The sequence below is a fragment of the Cydia splendana genome, chromosome 2, assembly GCF_910591565.1.
Source record: "Cydia splendana chromosome 2, ilCydSple1.2, whole genome shotgun sequence".
Classification (NCBI taxonomy): domain Eukaryota; kingdom Metazoa; phylum Arthropoda; class Insecta; order Lepidoptera; family Tortricidae; genus Cydia; species Cydia splendana.
Window position 1 is genome coordinate 13,079,203 of NC_085961.1, and position 14,831 is coordinate 13,094,033.

General features: G+C 41.2%; 1 protein-coding gene across 1 annotated transcript in view; it reads right to left on the bottom strand.

Moving 5' to 3' along the window:
• The window catches only part of LOC134804495 (uncharacterized), a 148,626-nt gene extending 139,950 nt beyond the window's left edge, over positions 1-8,676 (bottom strand). The window contains exon 1 of the mRNA XM_063777545.1: positions 7,348-8,676. Within this exon, the coding sequence (XP_063633615.1) occupies positions 7,439-8,563 (1,125 nt within the window). The 5' untranslated portion in view covers positions 8,564-8,676 and the 3' untranslated portion in view covers positions 7,348-7,438. The remainder of the gene's footprint in view (positions 1-7,347) is intronic.
• Between the last annotated feature and the right edge of the window lie 6,155 nt (positions 8,677-14,831).

Sequence of the window (14,831 nt, forward strand, 5' to 3'; positions counted from 1 at the left end):
TTTCACCGTTGGTTAAAATTCTCCCACTATTTAAAGTTTGAGAACCTGTAAACAGCATGATGACGTAGGCCCGTGTCAGTTAGGTCATACGCGAATCTCGGAATAGAGTACCAGGCGGAGTATATTATTATACCATGGTTTATTATGGTGGTAACAAATAACCCGACCAAGTTACGTAAGTTGGTTTTGGTATGTTGCATGTTGCCAGGAATGTTAAAACGTGTTTTTAATTTTGTAGCATTGTGTATGTTCTATCCCTCACGGGCGCACGCGTATAGCTCATCTATAGTATAATACTAGGTCTATGTTTCAAACAGACAGAGGGAATCATATTGTCTTTGTCTATGCTTTTTCTCCAACTAAAAATCACATGCTATTTGTTGCAACCATGTTGCAACGTCTGTAGAAGCCTTAAACTGCAGCAGCTGTCAGTTTTGACATTACGGAGACTTGTGATTTGACGTTTGACAGTGACAACATGACAGCTTCAGCTTCACCGATTCCTTCCTACTGAGGCATTTTAATATTCAACTTCCCAAGTTTGTGCTTTTACGTTTTCGTCAACATGTGGACTCAGAAAAGTACGCTTGCACTTATTAAAGACATTCGCCTCAATCCATGTTTGTGGAATATAAACTGTGAAGACTACAAAAGCCGAACGAAAAGAGTTACCGCTTACAAAGCTTTAGGTGCCAAATACGGCATTAATGGGAAAGAGATTGAACAAAAATTTCATGCGTTGAAGAATCAGTTTCGCAGGGAACACAGACGGCTTGAGAAACAGGAGGAAGGCTTGTCTCCTAAGCAAATACATTGGTTCGGATATGAACCCCTATTGTTCTTGCTTAATAACTGTGTGAAGCCAAGTCAAGACAAATTTATCACTGAACAGGATTTGGAGGATTCGCAAACTAAACAGGTACTTAATACTGACTTTTTTCTTTGTTGCTGCTCAATAGTTTGCCTTTTTTTCAAAAGTACCTTTTAACACACATTTATAAAATAATGTTAACAAAAATGACATTATTAAACATCTTCAGCAACTCTATTCATAATATTTATTATGACACATTGTAAATAAAATTCATTAATTCATAATAAATACAATTTTAGGACACATCACTGGAATTAGGGGATGAAAACACAGAATATGAAGAGTATGAAGTTTTAGAGACTGAAACGGAGGCACCTAAACCGTCCCATCCAATATTATTCACACCCATCAAAAGGAAAAACAATGAAACTGGTGCGGCTACAGCAACAGAGGCATTTAAGTGCATGAGGACTTTAGCCGAAAAAATTTGTTCAAGAGATGAGTTTGATATTTACGGAGAATACATCGCTTATAAGTTAAGGGAAAGTGGACGATCTAATAAAGAAATATCTATAGCCCAGCATGAAATAAATACAATTTGCTTTAAGTTGTGTATGGGAGAGTTTGCTCAGAACATTGAGCATTCATTGCCGGGCTCCGTCCATTCAAATCCTGAGACTGAGGATGCAGACCTGAAGTATGTGCAGTATGTTGATGTGCAAGTAGATCCTAGTTAAACATGCTATGATTACAACTAGGAGCAAGGTTAAGTTGTGACATTATTAAAAATGAAAGTTAGGTATTATTTTAGTGACCATTTTGAATAAAATATATTTTGAAACATTTAGTATGTAGTTTGTATTGTATTCTGTACTTATAGATTAAAAAAGATTTAAAGGAACTACAGCACCTTAAGTGCCATCTTCATAATCCTGTATTTATAAAGCCCCATTTTGACTGTTCAAGAACTTGCATGCGATTTTCGTTACATTGCTAACTACAGACTACCAATGAATTCACTTATCAACCAAATATCAGTATGTAACGAAAGTCTAAATGGGGCATATTTATAAAAAAAAAAAAGTATAAATAAAAATATTTTTTAAATATTTACGAAGACGATAATTTTTTGTAGTGACTTAAAATCTTGTAGCCACATGAGAGAGATTAGTGAATAATATAGTCAATCTCCACACGTGGGTACAAGATTTTGCAAAACTTTCTACGTCTTGTTATTTCTTTTGTCTTACGCCGGTGAGATGGCCTGGGTGAGGATGTAGATATTAGTTGCCTGGTACTTAGTCAACATAGAGTCATATATTATTAAAATGTAGACTAACGTAATGTTGCATTTTTCACGCGCCATGCCGCCAATCGAAAACGAAAATATTTTAGCTTGTTCTGGGTGGGACACGACACTAGAGATGGGTAACTCAGGAGTGATAGATAAATAAAAAATAAGATATATGTCTTTCTCTTTTCTTGAATCACACTTCTTGTCTTTACGAATCCGAATGTATCAGTATATCCGTACAGCTCTCACTCCCTCAGCAACAATTTACTAAAGCGATAAGCGTTGTCTCGGTCGCGCAGCGACCGAAGTAACAAGAAAGAGCGACAGCGGTCGTTCGGGCGGGTTCGGACGCGACATTCGCTAAATATTCCGTGAGAAGTAGATACAGCAAGTATAGTATTTTTCGCTCGCTACTACCACTATACTCTCTCTCTCTCTCACACACACACACTCATAAGATGACGCATGTCGCATAGTCAGCAAGCGCCGATACAGTTGCGAGCGGGACAAGTGATAGATACTAGCCGGAGATCTAAGGTCCACCACCTTGCATTTTGGAGACAAAGCAAACCGCTTGGAACAGGTATTCCTGGGGGTGATCTGAGCTGATTAAGCCCGGTTGCCAAGAGGTTCCCCCCCGCAGGTGGGCAGGGGAGGGGGGGAAAGTGCCTCCGGCGCGCCTCACTCTAAGCTTTATATCTGCATACATCTCGCAACTATATCAAGTTTGGTATCTTTTTCGTGTAATTCGAGGATGAAGAATTCATTTCTGTGACTAAAGTTTCACTCACCCATACAAAAAATTCGAGAAATTCAAAATTCAAAAAAAATCTTTTAGTTTTTTCTTTCGTAAATCCTTTAAAAATTTTAAACTGAGGATTTGCTCTAGAAAAAAAATACATGTGCCCATAGCCCAGTTATCCTACTATACAGAATAGTAAACTTGACCAACATTTTTTTTCATAACTCTGTTAAAAAAAAATGTTTTGTGTCGCGCGGCGTACCTGCATTGTAAGAGCGGTATGCAGCGTTTAGGATTTTTAAGTATGTTTAGATGACTTCTGATACGTTGTTATTCTTCTGGTTGTAGATTACATTAATAAATTACTTCTGGACGTGATATATATACAAATATAATTTAAATATATAAATAAGTATCTTGGGAAAACCATCGCCAACAGAGTTAAGTATTATAAATGTGATAAAATTAACATTATTATTTGTATGTCTTTTCCATATCTCGGGACCATGGGGTCCCGGACCTTTGGGAGGCGTACGTGGGGCCGAAGCCAACAGCACAGAGGCCCTTTAAGGCACTTTAATCTAAAAGCAAGGGATACATGTGGTGGATACTATCCCCGAACGCACAATGTGATACATCCGGAGATGGTCCCCGCCATGTGCAAAGACTATTGCAGTGCAGCACTTTTGTGCTGCGATGGGAACTAAGGTCATGGGCTATAGATTTGAAAGTTGGATGGACTAGATAATGGGTTATGAGAGAGACTAGCGGACACCTGCCGTGACAATCAGTCTCAAAATTGTAAATGACAGGTGGTGACTCGCCAACTCATTGTGTGGGCCCCGCAATGGCCGCACGCACAGTGCGACAACAGAGCAACACTTTGGAGTGACTGTGAGGTTGTCGAGAGGTGAGTCTGCGGTAGCCAGATCCCGGTAATCCGTTCAGCAGGCCGCCGGCGTTATGACATTTTACACTTCCAACCTGGAGCATAGGTCCCGCTCTTGCGACTCCATTCTGGCCGGCCAATCAAGGCAAGCACAGAGGCGAGGGCCAATGACAGGGCCCTCTGGAATAGGGGTCCGCGGTGTCGCCACTCACCGTCAGCTCGCCACAAGCTGCCCCCGCGGGACATTATTATTATTATTGTGGTGTTGTGGGCCTTTGAGTGGCGCATTGCTAATGCCCGTTGCATCCAGAAATTTCCAGATTCTTTGGGCCGTAATGTTTTGTACCTCATAGGGTTGCACTACGTGTCGCCCTAGGTAGGTACTTCTTTTTGACATTAGTGGTCCACAAGAACAGAGAATGTGCATTGCAGTCTCCTCTGACTCCTGACAGAACCTGCATGTCGCAACTTGTTTCTTGCCAATTTGAAACATATGTTTGTTCAACTTGCAGTGTCCAGTCAGTATTCTGGTCTCCGCGCAGGTTTTGTGCCTTTTGAGTCCTAAAAGCTCCTTAGCAGTTTTGCTGTTGAACCCTTTGATCAGAGCTTTCGAGTGTTCTTGTCCTTTAACGAACTTCCACCAAGCGATTGCTCTCGTTTTTTCTAAGTTGCTGAGCAGAGAATATGCATCCCGTTTTGTGATTCCACAGAACGGTTCTGGGCCGACCAGGGGTGTGTCTGCCCCTTTCTAGCAAGTTCATCCGCCTCTTCGTTTCCGTTAATGTCGGAGTGCCCTGGTACCCATCTAAGTGTAACTTTGTTGGAGTAAGCCAGTGCATTAAGGTTTGTTTTACAGTTCTGGACTAGTTTTGAGTTTGACTCAAGGGATTCTAGTGCCAGCGGAGCAGCCTGGCTGTCTGAGTTGATGTAGATATGCTGGTGTCTTAGGTTTCTATCCAGGTTGATCTCCGCACATTTGTTGATGGCGAAGACTTCTGCCTGGAAGATTGAGGCCAGTGTGCCCATGCTGACGCTAGCTCTGAGCTTAGATCTCTCACCATAGATCCCACATCCTACATCATTGCCTTTCTTGGAACCATCTGTATACCAGATGTGGCTTCCCTCTTCGACGTACATTTGGTTGTTGATCCATTTATCTCTAGGAGGTATTTCTACTGTGTACAGTTTGGTGAGATGACATTCGGTTTGCGTGTCATCAGTGGGCATGCTAAGGGTTCTATTCGCAAAAACCCAGGCCTTTAGATTGGTTAATGCCTGAGAGCGCCATTTTGGCCTGTTTAGCGTGCATATTCTGTAGACGCACTGCTTGGCCTCCTTTTGCACCTGCAAGTGGAGTGGTATGATGTCCAGCAGTGCATCTAGGGCCGCTGCCGGTGTCGAGGAGTAGGTGCCTGTTACTATTAAACAAGCCGTGCGTTGCAGGCTGTTTAGAGTGTCTATTGCTGTCTTTTGGCTGGTTTTGTTACACCAGACTGCGGAGGCGTAGGTGACAATTGGCCTCACTGCCGCTGTGTATAACCACATAGCAATTTGGGTCTTAAGCCTCATCTTGCTCCTGCCATTCGACAGCATGACCACATGGCCATTTTCGCTTTTTGTATAATGTTTCTCAGGTGAGGGTTCCAAGTTAACTTTTGGTCGAAGGTGACCCCTAGATACTTGACCTCTGCCGAGAACGGTATTATTTGTCCATTAAGTCTTGGTTTTGTGAGTTTATCGAGCTTCCCATCTTTTCGTGTTTAAGTATTTTTTTATTGTTAATTAAACTCTGTACATATTTTTAGTTTTGTTCTGTTTGTAATGCACCTATTTGTAAATTGTGTGTTTTTGCAGCATCCAAATAAACGTTTTATCTATCTATCTATCTATCTTCCGTTTCCTTGTGAATGGTTAAATGGCTATTACAGTCTTGCTCGGATTAATGGACAAGTCATTTTCTCTACACCATTTGAATAGGTATTGTGTTTAGAGCTCCTTGCATTAGGTTGGATATTATGTTGAGGCAAGGGCCTTTGACGATGACTACAAGGTCGTCGGCATATCCTTGTGTATCAAAGTCTTGGCCTGACATGATTGCAAGAAGTTGGTCCACTGCTAGGGTCCATAATAGTGGGGATGGTATAAAATTCATGCTTTATAAATAGTATTGACGGTCAGAGTGGCTACACTGTTCGAGAGCATGCTATGTACCCATCTGGTGGTTTCGTCTACTCCCTTTGATTTCATACCATTGAGTATGGTCTCTGTGGGCGTATTGTCGAAAGCACCTTCAACATCAAGGAACGCACATAGAGCGGTTTGCTTTTCCTCTAGGGTTTTCTGCACCTGGTTGACAAAGTGCAGAAATTATTTCGGCAACACGGGGTTTTCAGTTGTGTCGCATGTTCCGGTGTAGGATTTGATCTATGTTTGGGGACAGATTATAGCCCCTCAGCAACAGCCACCATGCCCTGCTGACTGGGGCTGGTCCAAACAACATGGTTATTGGGAGCCCATATAGACAAGCCTACCTGCGGCGGCTGCTGCTTGTTTAGAGCTTATTCATTGCCGCTGCAAAACAAAATGCGCAGGGAGGTGCAACTGCGTTAAAAGAAACCTAAAATGCACAGTCACATGGGCATGTAATGGCAATTACGAACAATATATATCTTATTTTAACCCGCATTTTTTGTCAAACATCTCCTATGTTAATTTTATCACATTTATATTACTTAACTCTATTAGCGAAAGTTTTCCCAACATCTTTATTTATATATTTAATTTATATTTGTATATATATCACGTCCAGAAGTAATTTATTAATGTAATCTACCACCAGAAGAATAACAACTTATCAGAAATCATCTAAATATACTTAAAAATCCTAAACGTTGCATACCGCTCTTACAATGCAGGTACGCCGCGCGACACAAAACATTTTTTTTAACAGAGTTATGAAAAAAAAATGTTTGACAAGTTTACTATTCTGTATAGTAGGATAACTGGGCTATTCACAGATATATTTTTTCTAGAGCAAATCCTCATAGTATAAATTTTGTACAAGATTTTCGAAAAAAAATTAAAAGTTTTTTTTTGAATTTTGAATTTTTCGAATTTTTTGTATGGGTGAGTGAAAATATAGTCACAGAAATGAATTCTTCAGCCTCGAATTATACGAAAATGACACCAAACTTGATATAGTTGCGAGATGTATGCAGATATAAAGCTTAGAGTGAGGCGCGCCGGAGGCACTTTCCCCCCCCCCCCCCTGCCCACCTGCGGGGGGGAACCTCTTGGCAACCGGGCTTAATCAGCTCAGATCACCCCCAGGAATACCTGTTCCAAGCGGTTTGCTTTGTCTCCAAAATGCAAGGTCCCCTTAGAAAACGGGACCTTAGATCTCCTGCTATACGGATAAAAATATAAAAGAGTGATACCTGCCTGAGTGAGTGGTGCCTGTTGTTGCTTAGTTTTTTATTTATGTTAATTTGCTGTATTTAATCATGTTTTCATTGTGCACAATAAAGAATATTATTATCTTCTTTATTCAATTAGGGTCTTAGGTTAGGATTTTACAATGTGAGTATAAAAGTAAAATATAAAAACACTTACAAAACATAACAAAAATATATAAACACATTATAAAAAACCTAACCTAGGGTGCCGCCGGCAGCGGGGCTTGGCCCAAGCTGCCGGTGGTTAGGGCCGCAGAGTGAGGAACCGACGTACTATACGCGCCGTGTCCAAAATTACCGCCTTCTGCATCTGACCCTTGATCCAACCACCCAGCGAGAGTCTCTCTAGGTGTTGGTCGAGACTCTTCGCTATGAGACCGTTCGCTGACACAACTATCGGAACAATGATCGTCGAGTCAACATCCCACATGGCGGTAATCTCGTGAGCTAAGTCTAGGTACTTGCTGGACTTGTCCTTCTCGGCCTTCACGAGATTCTCATCATGGGGGATGGTGACGTCGGCGAGCACGGCCCGGCGCTGCGATCGGTCTATCAGCACGATGTCAGGCTTATTGGCGACAATAGTCCTGTCAGTGATGATAGATCGATCCCAATAGAGCGTGGCACGACCATTCTCGAGAACAGGCGCAGGTAAGTACTTGTAGTACGGTACTTCGCGGTCCACAAGGCCGTATAGAAGAGCAAGTTGTTGGTGAATAATCCTGGCTACGAGATTATGTCTGTGCAAGTACTCACCGTTAGCAAGATGAGAACAACCGGAAATTATATGCCTGAGTGACTCTCCGGGACGGCGGCATGCCCGACAGATGTCGACCGTACCGTCCTTCAGGATATATTTCCGATAGTTGTTCGTCATCATCACTTCGTCCGCAATTGCACAGGCAAAACCCTCGGTTTCTCCGAAGAGGTCCCCGAATCGTAACCAATTCACCGACGCGAGCAGGTCCACATCGGGTCCCGTGAGGGCCTTGTAGAACCGCCCGTGTAGCACCTTACTCTCCCATACCGCCTTGCGATCCGCAGTACTTAGTACCACAGGTTTGCGCCAGTTCACGTTTGCCAAGGAGAGCGGCGTGAGGTTCCTGTCTACTGCCACCACATCACGATGCATCCCACACTCGTTGTTAAGGAAATAATTCCTGAGATTGTACACCTCGCGGTTGTGGAAATCCTTGGCGTTTAGAAAGCCTCGACCTCCACACTTCCGTGGGATGTACAATCTCATAACTGACGAGCGTGGGTGTAGCATGCGATGTGTGGTGAGCAGTGATCGGACCCTCCGATCCAGGGCGTCCAGCTCGGTCTGAGTCCACCTTAGTATGCCAAAGGAGTATGTGAGGAGGGGCATTACCCAGGCGTTGAAGGCGCGCACTTTGTTGCCTCCTGACAAAAGACTGTTAAGGACTTTTGTGAGCCGACTGAAAAAGCGCTCCTTCACTGACCGTCTAATACCCTCGTCCTCAATACCCATTATTATTATTATTATTATTTGTATGTCTGTTCCATATCTCGGGACCATGGGGTCCCGGACCTTTGGGAGGCGTACGTGGGGCCGAAGCCAACAGCGCAGAGGCCCTTTAAGACATTTAATCTAAAAGCAAGGGATACACGTGGCGGATACCATACCCGAACGCACAATGTGATACATCCGGAGATGGTCCCCGCCAGGTGCAAAGACTATTGCAGTGCAGCACTTTTGTGCTGCGATGGAAACTAAGGTCATAGGCTATTTGATTTGAATGTTGGATGGACTGGATATAGGGCTATGGGAGGAGACTAGCGGACACCTGCCGTGACAATCAGTCTCAAAATTGTATAAGACAGGTGGTGACTCGCCAACTCATTGAGTGGGCCCCGCAATGGCCGCACGCACAGTGCGACAACAGGGCAACACTTTGGAGTGGCTGAGGTTGTCGAGAGGTGAGTCTGCGGTAGCCAGATCCCGGTAATCCGTTCAGCAGGCCGCCGGCGTTATGACATTTTACACTTCCAACCTGGAGCATAGGTCCCGCTCTTGCGACTCCACTCTGAGGGGCTACCGCGAAAACCGAAATTCGCAAATTGCGGGGATCTAACTCTTTTACTCCAATGAAGGCGTAATTAGAGTGACAGAGAAAAATGCCCGCAATTGACGATTTTCGGTATTGGCGGTAGCCCTACTGGCCGGCCAATCAAGGCAAGCACAGAGGCGAGGGCCAGATGAAAGTGCCCTCTGGAATAGGGGTCCGCGGTGTCGCCACTCACCGTCAGCTCGCCACAAGCTGCCCCCGCGGGGTTATTATTATTATTATTATACATATCCCAGTGATAGAAAGATATATATCACTCTTTTCTTTCTACTGGCACATTTCGCCCATCTCTACACGACACGTGACGGGAACAAATAGAAATAGAGCATTTCAAATGACAAATTGATCGTCGGCCTCATCTACTGCACTAATGAGCTCGGCCTTTGTACTTTACTGCCATATCTTCTTTACTGTAATATATGTTTATTTATATTCGTAGACTACAAAACACAAGTGGACATTGATGTGCACGTATCAGCTTTAAGATGCCTGTGCATTCACAAATAATATCAGTGTTGCCAGATGGTCACAAAAGTCACATTTTTCGTGACTTTTCGCCTTCTCGTGTGACCTGTGCGTGACTTACGATCTTGAGGCAATTTTTGTGACTTTTTAAGCTAGACGAATTTTGGACCCATGGTTAAAATGCTAGGGGAACTAAAGTGGAAAACACAACTTTTTTTCTTTCAGATCGATTATTTCCGAAAATATTAAGTTGATCAAAAATAGTCCTTAAAGACCCTTATTCATTTTAAAAGACATATCCAAGACACCCACACTATAGGGTAAAAGCGAAAAAAAAAATCATCCCCACTTAATGTAGGGGAGTCACCCTAAAAAAATATTTTTTCTAGTTTATATTTTATGACTTTGTCAGTGTAGCAAATTTATATATTCATGCCAAATTTAATAATAGAAAGTAGAAAAAAATATTTTTTTATGGTGGCTGCCCTACATTAAAGTGGGGATGAATTTTTTTTTGCTTCCACCCTATAGTGTGGAATGTCGTTAGATAGGTCTTTTAAAACGAATACACTTCAAGAACCATTTTTTGATCAACTTAATATTTTCGGAAATAATCGATCTGAAAGAAAAAAAGTTGTGTTTTCCCCTTTAGTTCCCCTAACTTTTGAACCATGGGTCCAAAAAATATGAAAAAAATCATAAAAACATAGCTAAGTAAAGACTTTCAAGGAAAAATATAGCGAACCTAATCGGTATAGCTGTTTTTGAGTTTTTGCGAATAGTCTATTTTGACAGACGGGTAACTACGGAACCCTACACTGAACATGGCCCGACATGCTCTAAACCGGTTTTTTTTATATTTTATCAGCAGGCCCCAATTTCACCACGGTGACAGGTGCGACAATTGTAAAACATCACTGTTGCTGACGTCACATGCATCCATGGGCTACGGTTACCGCTTACCATCGGGCGGGCCGTATTTCTGTTTGCCACCATCATTGTATTATTTAAAAAAACTTTATTATATCGGAAAAACAGATATTTCTCTTGCTAAGTTTATGACAATTGTCACAAGAAACACTACAATTGTCACGAAATTCCGACATATAACTCATTTCCTGTCAAGATTCACCGACAATTCTACAAATATGTCGACTAGAAAAAATAATTCTTGTTTCACAACATAATTGTAATACATACAATTGTAGCAAAATGCCTGTCATGTTTGTAAGTATTTCTATAGAAAATATTTTATAAAATTGTAATATGTCACCTGTCGCTTGACAATTGTCGCTCGACATATGTCACTGACAATTGTAGCCGTGGTGAAATTGGGGCCTGGTCACTTAACTTGCTTACTCCAAACTAAATTTTTTATTTATGATGAACAATTACGAAAAAAACCGGGCAAGTGCGAGTCGGACTCGCGCACGAAGGGTTCCGTACCATAATGCAAAAAAAAAAACGAAAAAAAAAGCAAAAAAAAAACGGTCACCCATCCAAGTACTGACCACTTTGCTTAACTTTGGTCAAAAATCACGTTTGTTGTATGGGAGCCCCATTTAAATCTTTATTTTATTCTGTTTTTAGTATTTGTTGTTATAGCGGCAACAGAAATACATCATCGGGGCTATTCATAAATTACGTCATTTCAAATTAGGGGGGGGGTCTGGACATCGGATGACGGTAGCATGAAGTAGGAGGAAATGGGGTCATTTGAAGCATGATTTTTGGATGATTATAGGGGGCGGGGGGGGGGGGGGGGGGGGGGGGTCAATAATCGTCAAAAATCGATGACGTAATTTATGGACAGCCCCATCTGTGAAAATTTCAACTGTCTAGCTATCACGGTTCGTGAGATACAGCCTGGTGACAGACGGACGGACGGACGGACGGACGGACAGCGAAGTCTTAGTAATAGGGTTCCGTACCCAAAGGGTAAAACGGGACCCTATTACTTAAACCGTCTATTTTTTAACTCTAATTTAACTTTAACAACCTGAAGCTCCTAAAGTATTGATCGTAGAGTAAAATTAAACATAACCAAATTTTTTAACTCTAATTTAACTTTAACAACCTGAAGCTCCTAAAGTATTGATCGTAGAGTAAAATTAAACATAACCAAATTTGTAGGAAATTGTATGATAAAACTTTTGTCCGAAGTAATAGGCTACCTCGCACAACGTATCAGCATTGCGATACAGCGAGGAAATGCCGCCAGCATCCTTGGAACAATGCCTCAAGGGCCTATTTTAGATTTAAGCTAGTTATCAATTTAGTTTAGTAGTACCGAAGTAATTATAATGCTATTTGTACATATATTCGAGATATGAGCAAAAATAAGAAAAAAGGTACCTTTAACCCTCCCTGCACCCTCAGCACACCCCCTAACCTCGAGGACTTTTAGTATGTTTATTTAGACACCACAAGGTATACCTGTACCAATTTTCAAAACTACTCGAATTATTTCCGCAGATTTTTCTAATTTGCTTGGGTTATTTCTTAATTTTTTAACTTTCTCATTGACCCCCCAAAAGTAGCCCCCATGCTTAAAATTCATTTGTTTACGTTACATGACTTACATGTCCGTCTTTGGGTCACTAATTCCACCAATTTGTACCAAATTTCAACTTAATTGGTCCAGTAGTTTCCGTGAAAATAGGCTGTGACAGACGGACAGACAGACAGACAGACGCACGAGTGATCCTATAAATAAGGGTTCCGTTTTTTCTTTTTGAGGAAAAATCATAAAAGGTTAGTAGATTTTTTGTGAAATATATTATTTTCTGAATTTCTTCTAACAAAATCGATTTACCTACCCATACAATACAATAATATAAAAATGTGACTTGAGCAGCAAAAACGTGACTTTTAGGGAAACGAAACGTAACTTATGACTCCAGAGCCCTGGCAACACTGAATAATATATAATAATATGACAAGTCTAAAGGTAAGTAGGTAACTTCCCAAAGTGTGTCAGAACGAACGAACGAACCTCCGGTTAGTAATCAAATCCTTACTGTGAGTAGCTCTAAAATTGGTGTATTTCCAGTTGTCCCCGCTGGACACAGATGGGAATAGGCCTAAATATAAATAGTTCCCATTTGTCCCCGCCTCGTGTACGGCGGCTGTCACGTGGGGCGGGGACAAATAGTAATACACCTTAAATCTGTATGTCGTCCATCGCGCTGTTTTAACACATTCCGCCGTTGGCGATTATAAAAGGTTAAGCTATTTCAACGTTGACAGAAACCTCGTAATAGCGTGCATGTCAAAAATCGTGTTTTGCGGCTTATCACTTAACTTGATGTGTCTAAAATGACTGTTATCTCGGCTATGGACCAGTGAATTAATTATCATGTTATTTAATTGAAAAGTGTCGGCTGGCGGATTAACATCGTGGGACCAGCGCTGGTGATGAGAATGAGTCGATAAAATGCAAATTGAAGTTCATCGATGATCTCGGTAATAGGTACCTGTGAAGATTCGAAATTATTTGTCGTTCTGGTAAGAGGGGTGAGTTAAAATTAATTTTATATTTATTTTCTTAGGACGGGCGGTAGCGGGCCGTTACAGCTTACCTAATCAAATTGAATCTTTATTGATTGATCCAAATTTGTCATTTCAAATATGCAAATGAATGAGGTTCGTCCGTTTTGTGGAACATACTAAGAAGTAGAACATCGAGTGTTGCAATTAGGTATAAGTTCCTACTTTACTTACGTCCAGAAAAATAAACACCGTAGGTTTACTACTTGTCTAGGTAGCTTTAACTGAACTTCCTATCGTATATTAACCCACGGAGGTTTTAATATTAAAATAAAACAAACCAATGTCGTGCCATGTTTTCATTTTTTCTATCTAATTGTTATTCTTGTTCATATCAAATTAATACAATTAAGATAGTTTAAACATCAAAACTAAAGCTATGTGAGACGAGTAGTACCTACCTAACTACTCCGAAAGAAAAGCTCCAAAGAAAGTAGACTCCTAAATATTGAGACAATATTAAGACATAAAAAAAACTTGTACTTAATTAGTTAATTATTTATTATATTTTATCGATATGTTTAGGTATTCTATCCTCCCTATGCCCTGTCGGCAACGTGATTATAGTCAAAGTCATGTCGCCACACTATTTGTCCCAAGACAGTAGAGTTAGTAGATTACATCAATAAATCGACAAGCAGACATCAGCTTGTGGAAAAGAAACGGAAATCCCTAGATGGTATCTTGTTGATTTCCAAAAAAAATATCGACAGTATATCTTATACAGCAAACATTAATATTACATTAATTAAGCTCATTAATGTTATAAAAACATCTTGTCAATTTATACTCAACTTGGTGTTCTTTAGATAAATGGTAAATGTAGACCGGCTAATTTAAAATCTCACCATCTAAGATTTATATCTAGTTAGAGCCTATGCACATTATTGTATAAATAAAAACTGGCCAAGTGCGAGTCGGACTCGCGCACGAAGGGTTCCGTATCATTACGCAAAAAACAGAAAAAAAATCACGTTTGTTGTATGGGAGCCCATCATATTCTGTTATTCGGCAACAGAAATTACATAATCTGTGAAAATTTCAAATGCCTAGTTATCACGGTTCATGAGATAGAGCCTGGTGACAGACAGACAGACGGACGGACGGACAGACGGACAGCGGAGTCTTAGTAATAGCGTTCCGTTTTTACCCTTTGGGTACGGAATCCTAAAAAGACACGAAGAATGGAAACCTAAGACCGTATCGTGTTGCCTCCCTGTCACACTTACGTACTTATATACAAGTGCTACAGAGTGCTACAACACGTCGAACGTGGTTCGCGGTAGGCCCTCAGAGACGACCCAGGACCGACCGGCCTGGCGAAGCATGATTGGAAGGGCCGACAAGTTACAATAAGTGTACTTGTCGATTGTCTGTCTGTAATCAAAGCTTAAAGTAAATTTTCCAGAAGCTGAAATTTTGCATACGTATGCGTAGTAAGTAGCCATTTATGTACCTAATCGTCCCATAAATGAAATAGAAGTAGGTAGCTTACTAAGGTTTTGAGTGAAGTCGTGGATGAGAAGTACAAGC